Below are 11,220 nucleotides of genomic sequence, written 5' to 3' on the forward strand. Positions count from 1 at the left end.
ACATCATTTGGAATTCTTATGATACATGTATGAACCTGTGTCTTGAAGTTCTCACAAACTTCTCTCCTTTTATGCACTTGCAGAGGAGAAACTGATCCACTTGGACCCCCACTACTGCCAACAGGTGGTCGACATGAGGAGTAGGGACTTCCCCCTCTGGGTATGTACACTGTGTCCCAATATCACAGCCATCTGTACTTCCTAGTCTGGCTCTCAGGCTTTTGCATGATTTTTTTTTTCTTAATTCATTCATGTCGTAACTTGATTGGATAGTGTTTCTATGTTGCAAAGATTTTGATTGCTCCTCTTGTTTTAATGGCATTTCCAATATGCTGTCATAGACATTGACAATGCCACATATATCGCCTCATCCTTCTCCCCCAGTGAGAGTCATGGTTTGTGTGACGTATGACCTAGCAGTCAACCTGTGAAGTGCATATTTTTGCTTTGAGAGTTATGAGATAGTTTTTAACTAGAAAAGCACTCTGAGAGCGCAGACCTCTGCCAAGCAGCTACTTTCCACCAATGATCTTGCTCTTCCCAAAGAGATTTTTCTCCATTCCACCACTGGGGAAAAGCTCTTTGGGCTCTTCCATAGAGATCTATTTCCACCCATAGGTATACATGCTGAAAAATCGCCCGATTTCCCAATATAGAAGCCTTTGTTACGTCATAAACCCTCAGCTGCGCGGCGCGCCTCGCCCTAGCAGAAATTAGAGCACGCACTTTAGTGCGCGTATGTTTACCTCAATAATGCGCAGCTTGAACTCCCAAGTTCATTGACCCTACCTGCCAAAATATCAAAAATCCTTCATAAATTCCAAAAAAAATCGCGGATCACTACCATAATTTAATCATCTGTTACTTGTGTCATTCTCAACCTTTCGTGTAAGTTTCATCCAAATTCGTTATGTACTTTTTTAGTTATTTTGCACATGGACAAACAAACTAACTAACAGACAAACGGTAACAAAAACATTACCTCCTCCTTTGGCGGAGGTAATGATAATAAGTTGAGCGTATATATCATTGTGAAATGAATGGCCAGGTATTTTCATTGAAATTTTCTTTACTTCCCTGATATTTCTTTTCTTTTCTTTTTTTATTTGCTTGTTTGTTTTTGCTGGCCTTCTTGAATAAGTGGCAGTAACTTCCCCATCAAAGAGAGTCTAATTCAAATTATCAGCTACTGAAAAACGGTTTGAATAAATCATTAATACTATTAGCATTCAGCATAAAGAGAGTGGCTGGGGACATTTTCTGTCAACCACATCAAAAACAAGAACAAAAACAAAAAACAAAACATGTCTACGGTGTATATCCTGCATGAAGGCATTGATTATGTCGTAGATGCATTCAGTTAAGAAAGCATTCACGTTAGTGCTCATATTGTATTCAAGGTTGAGCCGCAAATATCATTAACCTACACCATGTACATGTACTTGCAGCAGGGGGGTGCAACCAATCCCTTCCGTTAGCATTTGCGTATCGTTGCTTGAGAAACGGATAATTAACATTATGAACTTTACTCATCTCAGAAGCCCTTATGATGCTGAATAAGCACCAAACTCAGTAAGCTCCACTTTTCATGTCTTGAATATGATGCACAATGAAAACAAGCATCGGAAATGTCTAAGTTCTGTATATGGAAAAGTCATTCTGTGCAAAGGTCAGACCAGACTAAATGCAAAGGTGTGACTGTCTTTGAACTAAAGGAAGAAGGAGAAGGGGAGGGGCTAGGAGGGAGGGAATAAGCATGAGAAGGAGAGAGACAATATTAAGAGAAGGAAGAGAGAAATATAGGAAGGGAGAGATGGAGAGAGAGAGAGAATGAACAAGCAGGAGTGGAGGGGGAGAGAGAGAGAATCACATGATGGTGAGAGAGAAGATAGAGGAGTCTGTCGGCACGGCAACAGGAATAGTAGTCTGTGGCCAGGAAATGTACGGTGATGATGGAATCACTTCCATGATGTAGTCTAGCTCTCCATGTGAATGTTAGAAATGGGTAGGACCTACTTGAGTATTAAGGGACATGCAAAGGTGAACACACCACAGACCTGTCCTTGTACAGTGTTAAGTATTCGACAGCTTCAAAATTGAATGCTGTTACATGTCAAATACATCAATTTCTGCCAAGCTATTCTAAATTCTATTCAGTCATTCACTGTGCATAATCACTCTACTTAGCTACATATATGTAATTGTTTATTTAAATCAGTGAGCACTATGATGTTTGTGAAATGTGATACCAAGCCATCCCTCCCAGAAAAGAAAACATAGAGCAAACAGAAGAATAATAACTCAAAGAAAACATTTTCAGTTTATTGAGTAAAAAAAACCCTCTCACAGTGTTGGTAAACATAAGAGTAGATATAAATTTATGATACCATCCATGCTATATCAGAATAAGAAAAGAATGACAAGCATGATAGCAGATTTTGTAGGGACAACAAGATTAACCAAAGTCGCATAGAGGTATATCACAATCTTCTCTGGCCAAATATCTATTCTGTATTTTGCAGCAAATCAAATAGGATGGGGTAAAAATAAGTTCAAAGAAAAAGTTTTGAAGAAAGTGGTAATGCCATATAAAGATGATTTGTATCAAGCAATGTAACAGCAGAGTTATGTTCACAGATTAAGATGGAAGTTAAGCATTTAAAATATAGATCCAAGAATTTGCAAGATGCACATCAAATAGGTATTAACACTTTCCACATGGGAAGCAGTTGTGTCATGTATTAACCCTGTTGGGAATCATGGTATCTTGGAGGGAACGGGTTAAGAGTTTATGAGTGACCTTATCCCATGCAGTATCTCTTGTCACTGGGTCATCTTTTACTGTCCGTATAATAGGGCTGTAGCGTCAATGGGTACATTGGTCATCTTTTGTAGATACAGGCATACCAGGGGTATATACATATGTAGAATGTAGATTAAATGAAAAGTTAAAGTTACAGCCGTTCAGAAACAATATCATACTATATACGCCATATATTTCGCGAGTCTAAATTTTCGCGAATTGGGGATTCCCGATAATTTTGCGAGTGGTTAAATTTGCAATCGTGGAGTCCTGTACTGAACGGAGAAGTGTACACGCATACGTCACATTCACATCGGGATCAGAGTCAATATTGTCGCGTATCTTTAATTTCGCGAATAGCACCTGACTCGCGAAATTCGCGAAAATAAAAACCTCGCGAAATATTTGGCGTATACAGTAACTGGTTTGTAGAGAGATATAAACTTTTTTAGAATTCATCTCTTGCATCTATTCTGAGAAAACATTAGTTGACTGGGATGGATTAATGAGGAAAAGCCAGAAAAGAGAGGTAATCAGTTTATCTTGACTCCCTGCAATCTTTATATTTCATGTGGGTGGTACTTGAAAACTATGTTGTAACTGTGCATGTTAAAACAGAAGTTCAGCAAAAAGACCCCCTGGTTTTTATGACAGTCAGTGGTACATGCTGCACATGCAAGGTAGTGGGTATGACTCAGCCATGTTTGGTTGGGTCACCAGGCTCAGCTGATGTGTGTCAGAATAGAGTCGAGGGAATGAGACATACTGAGGTGACCAATTCACACTCGCCTTTGTCACTGCCTTGGATTAGGGACCCCTGCCTAGGTGTCTGTCTTCTTTAGGAACAACCACTGTGAAGTGTGTTGTCTTTAGCTGTGTTGCTGATGACCCTTTCAATTTCAGAATTACAAACCATTTGTGACTGAAGTCATTTTTTTTCCCCCTAGAGGATGCTTTAGATAATAAATGTATTTGAGATTTTTTTTCACCAGTTTGCCTTATTTTGCAGGTACATGCCTTAATGCGAACTGCTTGCTTTTAACAGTGTAGAGCACACAGACATTCATATGAAGCATACAACTCACAAGTATACAAATGTGGCTCATGTTACGAGTATTGAGAAAGCAACAGCTGTCATGAGAGCATAGTGTCTTGATTTAAATCTTACATTTGAAAAGGGAAAGACATCTAATTTGTGTGGCTGTAGTTTGTTTGTATGCTTGTTTTATTTTTACCGTCTTGACTGATTGAAATATCTCATGGTTAAAAAGCAAATTAATAGCCTCAAATGTTTGGCAGTTTGTGATGCAAAGTCAAGAACAGATTAACCTGGAAAAGTCCTCGAAGAGCGCAGACCTCCCCTAAGCAGCTCATTTCCACCCATACACGCATGCTGAAAATCGCTCAATATCCCAATAAAGAAGCCTCATCAGCCTCCTGCTGCGTGGTGCCTCGAGCAGAGATCGTGCTTTAGATAGGGCACCTGTATATATGCAAACCTCAATACACACAGCTTGAACTCCCAAGTTCATTGACCCTATTTGCCAAAAGATAGAAAATCCTTTAAAAATTCATAAAAATCCCCAGATCCCTTCCAAAATTTCATCATCTGTTCCTTGTGTCATTATCAACTTTTCCTGTAAGTTTTATCCAAATCTGTTCACAATTTTTTGAGTCATTTTTGCAAACAGACAGACAGACAGGCAAGCAATCAACGCTGACAAAAACATAACCTCCTTGGCGGAGGTAATTAATAAATACAAAGTGTGACTGGTTTAAAGGTCTAGCTTTAGCTGTTGGGTTTTCCTGTGATTAGACAACACTGGCTACAATTATGTAGCTATCATTAGCAGAAAATTGACTTGAGGCCTAAAAGGCATTCAGCAGTTACAGACAATCTACTGTCGAGCCATGTAGACAAAATTGCTTTGCTCCAAAATTTCTCACAAAAAAGTTACCACGTTTTTCAACTTATTTTTTTTTCATCTAACATTACAAATGAGAAAGCAGCTAAACCAACTGTAGATATTAAATAAAGATTATATTTATTTATATTTATTTCTGCTTTAATATTGTACAATGTTCCCAAGGTTTGTCATTTGAATCTATTTGTAATATAGAATTTTAAAGGACTTACTCCATCTGTGTATGCTATTGACACAAGATTTTAGAACAGTCGATATTCACTCACTGCCTCTTAATGTGTCTCAGAGAATGTGAATGAAATCCTAGTCAATGTGATGTAAAATCAAGTGATGGTAATGCCATTGGTCAACAGGATCTCCAGTGTGCTGACACAAGAGGGCGCCCTTCAAAGTATCCACCTTCAAAATTGTAAATGTACATGAGAGCACTATGGTAATCCAACCTGGTTCAACAAATTTTGTGCATTACATGCTGAAGACAAAACTGGCAATTTAAAAAAGAAAAGAAACTAAAATCAAATGCATTGAACTCTTTACTGTATAAAAGGAAAAGGAATCAAATCAAATCAAATCAAATCCAAAGCTCGCAATGATTCCCCCTATGTTGTCCATACGAGTTAATCTTGAGGAATTCTTTGTCTTTCTTCTCAGTCATTCCACTGCATGTCTCCTCGCAAGATGAGCATCGGCAAGATGGACCCAAGCTGCACAGTGGGATTCTACATCAGGACAGAGAAGGAATTTGAGAACTTCTGTGATGTCATCAGCAGTGTGAGTCCGGCCCCCCGAGGCCTTTTCTTTTTATCAACCGTTGAGGATGAGTCCTGAATATTCGTGGGCAAGTGTCTATGGGAAATGCTTGTTGTAGCAAAATCAGCCCGTCCTCAACGGGTTAGAAGGAGATTTGCATCCATTGTATAAAAGCTGTCACTGCAAGTATTGAAAGTTGCACTGGTTGAAAGTATCTCTATCAAAGGGACCCCAGCTCAGGTTTCTTCTGTAGGGAATCCCAGGGCGCTTCAAACCCAACACAACTGTGTGCTTGCCAGAGTTGGTCAAAATTTTGCTGTCGGACAAGTGAAAAATGGGATTGCTTTCCAAGTTTGGCAACTATTACTGTGCCCTGCTGTAAAAGAAACCGACACACACACACACACAAAAGACTTGAACACATTATCCAATTATCAAAATGAAACAATGAGTTTTGGTCATCATCAACTATGTTGCAAATTATACTCTCACTTACATTTTTGCCACACTTTTGTATGTCAGTTTCAGGGCTTTCTGCTTGAACCCCCCCTGCACTCATACTATTGTTGTTGTTGTTGTTGTTTTTTCTTATCCTTAATCTTTGTGTTGTTCCTGATCTTGTTTGATGTTGCCTCCCTATTTATCTGTATCCTTCACAAGTTGCCCTAAATGATCCTTGGGATCATTACTGGTCCTACCTCTCCCTTTTGTTTGCTCATCCCTTTGCTTTAATCCCCCTTACCTGTTTGGCTCCCTGTTTGACACCTAACCCTGTGTACCCCTTTCGTTTTCTTTGTTCTGTTTCCGTAATAGCTCCTCCCAGACAGTGCACAGTGTGTAGTTCATTATGTGCTTACTGTAATACCCTGTATGTTTGTCATTTGGCCTCTGGCACAGATTCTGCTAGGATTAAAAGCTCGGGCTCTTTTTGACTCCACTGCATATTATAATACCGATAATACATTTCAATACAGTGTACTTAGCATGAATCTATCTTTGGTCAGGCAAGTGATTACCAGTATGGCTAACCATCTCAGCCATCGTTTTGTTTCCACTGACACATGTAAAAAGAAAGAAAAATACACTGAAAGTAGAATTTCACAAGTCTTTCCACAGATGAGTTAACGGATCAAAACTATATGCATTGCAGTTATCAAAAAAGCACAAGCAAAAGTATCAAAGTGTAAATAACAGACATAATTTTTGTTCACGAGTGCATACAGACTGCTACAAATTCATTATTCTACTCAATCAAACATCTAAATATTGAATCAATATCTGGATGTTTGATCAGCCTCATTGTATGTGATTGTTACGATCTGCAACTTCAATGCGAGTCCATTTGTATTCTGAAATTGTAAGTTACGTACAGTGTGGCATATTGTTACTCATTTCTCAACAGCATGACATCTAATTTTTTTTTTTCAGCTTGTCTCATGTTTGTATTCATTTCTGAGCTGTGGATGTCCCTGGTATTGAGTCTGTCATAAATATCCTACCACATCCTTCCCTTCTTCCTGTCTCTTATGCCAGCAGGTGGTAACCCCATTGGGCTCCCAGTCCAGCGACTACCCCATGTTCATCATCAGGAACGGCCGCTGCGGCGACTGGCAGAACAAGAACATGAACACGAACCGGCCGGAGCGCTACCTGCGGGTCAGACACGTGGACGAGAACGGACGGCTCATCGCACCGGTCCGCGAGTCCGAGGACTTTGTCCTCCTGGACAACTAAACTAAATGGGAATTGCTGACTTTGCATTGATAACTCGTTTGGACCTCAGAATTCTTTCACTCTCATACCCATGCATAACGCTCAACCGTTATTAGTCTGTAGAGGGTTAATGCCGTGTACATGTTGACAGTTTGGGAGGGGTATATACGAACATTTCTCCTTCTAAGGATATTTCTGTGTTGCATACAGACCAGTTTCCCTACTATGAGATCATATTGGTCCTTGATGTCAAGACATACCGTGATTTATTTATCAACAAAGATTACTCCATCGTATGTAGGAACCAGGTGCTAGATGAGTCATATCTAGATGTATATACAAATTATGTGTCTCTATAGAAAGGCAGTTGGTTGACATGTGCTGTGTTGTTTTGGTCAGTGAGCATAGTCCCCCTGTATTCTCTCTTAATGCAAGTTTCTTCCAGCTGTTGGTGTTTGAACAAGACCCTCCTTCCTCCAGAAAAACAAAAACAAAAACAAATAGTAAAATATCCCCTGCGTGTAATTATTATGTAAATGAAATGGTAAACATCCCTCACGTATCACTTCACTAGGAGTTTTTGCCTGTATCATTGTTGCAAGTGTCTGGGTTGGTCATGGTAGTAGTGGCTGTATAAAGCCAAGGAACATAAAGTGTAGCAATGTCAGTAGCAAATTCTTGCTATTCATTTGCAGCAAGATTATTTTAGTTAGTCAGTTGGCAGAAAAAAAAAGTCTTAATGTTGTTTTCAGACACCAAACCCCAAATCAACTGCAGATCAAATGATTATGTGAAGTCTCGTAATGAAAGTGGTAATGATAGACATACAAAACTATGGCAAATTTTCCTAGTTGGGACCTCATCAAGTCATCTGCTGCATTTGGCATCTATGGAAATATCAGAATTTTGCACTGATGTAGTATGGAAATTCCCTTATGATGCATTTAACATGATAATTCATTTTAATTAGCTCGTAATTAAAAAGCCCAAACACACAAACAAATGAAACATTCCGGACCAAATCTGACTTAAACTCTTTAGATAGTAGGCACATATATCAAAATCAATGTTCTGCCGACATGAAATCTTTTCTGCCAACATGACAGAGTATCACTATCATGCCTCATATGAAGAATGATGATGCCAGCATATGGTATGAAAGCGGAAAAACAAAAATGAAATAATATGAAAATGTACAAGCTGTGATTCACTGTGTACGTGGCATATGACCCCTTCCACTACCAGCATTGTTCTCATGTGAAGTCCGTACCAAGCTGTAGTTTTCAGCCAGCTGGATGAGAAGTGCTGTTATTGTCAGTCTTGTGCTCTCAAAAGTATCAGAAATTAATTTCTGTCTCTGGAATGAGTTTGGTGTATGTCTAGCCATGTAGATATGCATTCCCATTTTAGCCCTGAGACAGATGTACATCATACATTGTCAAACACACTTTTGTGTTTGCATTTTGATAGGGTGGTGTAAGACACACTGGGGGTACAGGCAGTAGGTAGAGCCACTGTGGATTGCCCCTAGTGCACTTCAACATCATTGTGAAAACTGTCATACTCTCTTCTGTTGCCCTTGTGCACTCAAAAGTTTACATCATTTGTATATCATTGATAAAATGAAGCAATCATCATTTTAAAGATGTTATCTTGTCTCAGGTGGAGTAGGCTCAATGTAGTTCAAATGATAAGAGATTAGAAGAAACGTCAGGTCTCATTGATCAGCCTGTGCTCTAAATGTGATGGTGGTTACATAAGGAATTGAGTAACTTGCCTCACATAGTAAAATGAAGACACTCTGTGATAATTATCAAGTTGATGGATTGAGAAGAGGATTCCTAATGAAATCAGAATAAGTGAAAATATTATGGCAGAGAGCCAGCCTACTGGATTTGGATTATAACTTTAGGATTTTATGATTGTGATGATGATTGGGATTATGATTTTGATATACTGTGTACCATCTGTCTGTACTCAGCATGTGAAGTATCTCAAATTTCTGTGTATTAGGCTTTCAGGGAAAGGTGTATACTTATACACAAATCTTGCGGTAATGTTTTGTCATATTTTTTCTCTATGACAGGTCAAAACACTTTCAATAGACTCGATCTTTACTTTTATGCGATTGCGTATTTTATCACCAAAATTTTTTGACATGAAGTTGTATAGTAAAGACACCATGGCTATTGTTGATGGGAGGATCTCAAGTTATTATGATGGCTCCTTGAGTTTTTAGCTTTAATACTTTTTTCTTTCATAACAGGTCACATGAATGTTGGTAGCAAAGAGTTTTATGAAGTATATCTATCATTTACTTCTCTGTTTGAATAACCTTTTATCATATGTTTATCCATAATTAATGACTTTTTTTTTTGCATACTGTCTACAAATGAAATGTTGGTGTGATGCAGGTAAAGCCATATACAGTTGAACCTCTATTATCCGGCCTCCCTTTATCCGGATCTCTCTATTATCCGGCCTCCCTTTATCCGGATCTCTCTATTATCCGGCCTCCCTTTATCTGGATCTCTCTATTATCCGGACGCAATCTCACCGTGATTTTTTTTATCTTTTTTTAATAATTACGGGAGGAAAGGGGGATTCCCAACTCCTTGAGAACAAACACACATGAATTACATATACTTGATACATTTCTTAATAATTATTTAGGTAAATCATCCCAAGAATTCATAAAAGAAAATGATTTCATTCTTGCAAACACGGACCTCTATTTTGGGGTTTGTTACTGAGTGTAACAATGAAAAGGTTGCAGTATGCACATTACTACATGTGGTACTACAATGGGCTACATCAGTACATGTGTATGTATATGTACACGTATAAAGCATTGAGTCTCCCGTATCCGACCAAATCCCTTATCCGGATGAGCCCCGGTCCCGACTTGTCCGGATACGAGAGGTTCAACTGTATTGTGCACAGGAGATATTATTTGTATTTGTATGGGCAATGGAAATCAGTCAACTGATCATTACATTGTACCACCTTGCTCCAAAAGGGATAGTGGAGTGTATTACATATGAAGGTGTGGAACACACTGTCTGAGTTGGGGAGACATTCAGCATTGGAGTCAGGCAAACCAGCCAGTGTTTTGACAATTATTTATATCCTAGATTCTCCAAGGAGGCAAAGAAAACAAGCAGAAAGACAGTATATTGTGTGATGACACTCTTCTCCAGGTGGTAAAATGCCTGTGGTTATTGTAAATATCTGGTACTAGATGCATATTTTCCTAATATCAACCTGTGTATATTGTACAGATTATAGGAGTGACAGATGTTTGTAAATTGTAACGATGTATGATATGTAAATGCATAGAATTATATTGAGTAAATGTCTATGAAATCCACCAGTGTACCGCAAGGAATACATGAAAATTCTGAGTGAAATACCTAGCTGTATCCAATATGTGCATTGTACTGGTACTTTTAGTTATCAAATGTGGATCTTTGCATCATATGATAATGATATTAATGCAGGTTGAATACTAAATTATCATGATACAACTGATATTTAATACAAGTATGATAGTGAAAGTATAGATATACTCCCTATACAGAATATTCAACATCTCAATTTGGGCAGTGATTGATTGATATGATAGATAATCAATATGCCAACACAATGTATTGAATAGGACCCTCTCTTTCACAGCCTGAAATTTGAGACCAGGATAGAATGTATAAAGGCTGATTTCGGTGAATCTGCTTCATCAGTATTATGCATGAAAGGTCAGTGTGTCATGTTTTCGAAGTGGAAACCTTTCTTTCTTGTTCCTATCCTGGTCCAAGTGGCCGTGATACATTTCAAATGAAATGATAGTGTTCAGTGAATCAAAAGTAACGTAAAACCAGAAATTTTCACCTGCATGAAACTTGTGCACATTTTCGTGAGGAGCCAAGTTTCATGAAAAATAAAATGCATATTAAAAGTATTTATCTACACAGTGCATTGAATGCAGTGGCAATTTGCCAAAGTTTCATGCCACGAAAAAGGCCATTGGCTCCT

General features: G+C 38.5%; 1 protein-coding gene across 1 annotated transcript in view; it reads left to right on the top strand.

Annotated features, from left to right (window-relative positions):
• LOC139716209 (uncharacterized) overlaps positions 1 to 8,847 on the top strand; it is a 33,524-nt gene extending 24,677 nt beyond the window's left edge. The window contains exons 7-9 of the mRNA XM_071627771.1: positions 84 to 160; positions 5,380 to 5,499; positions 7,015 to 8,847. Coding sequence (XP_071483872.1) covers positions 84 to 160; positions 5,380 to 5,499; positions 7,015 to 7,212 — 395 coding nt within the window. The 3' untranslated portion in view covers positions 7,213 to 8,847. The remainder of the gene's footprint in view (positions 1 to 83; positions 161 to 5,379; positions 5,500 to 7,014) is intronic.
• Positions 8,848 to 11,220: the final 2,373 nt, after the last annotated feature.

This window comes from Diadema antillarum, unplaced genomic scaffold (assembly GCF_040938485.1).
Source record: "Diadema antillarum isolate AM-2024a unplaced genomic scaffold, OU_Dant_1.0 scf00000063, whole genome shotgun sequence".
NCBI classification, from domain to species: domain Eukaryota; kingdom Metazoa; phylum Echinodermata; class Echinoidea; order Diadematoida; family Diadematidae; genus Diadema; species Diadema antillarum.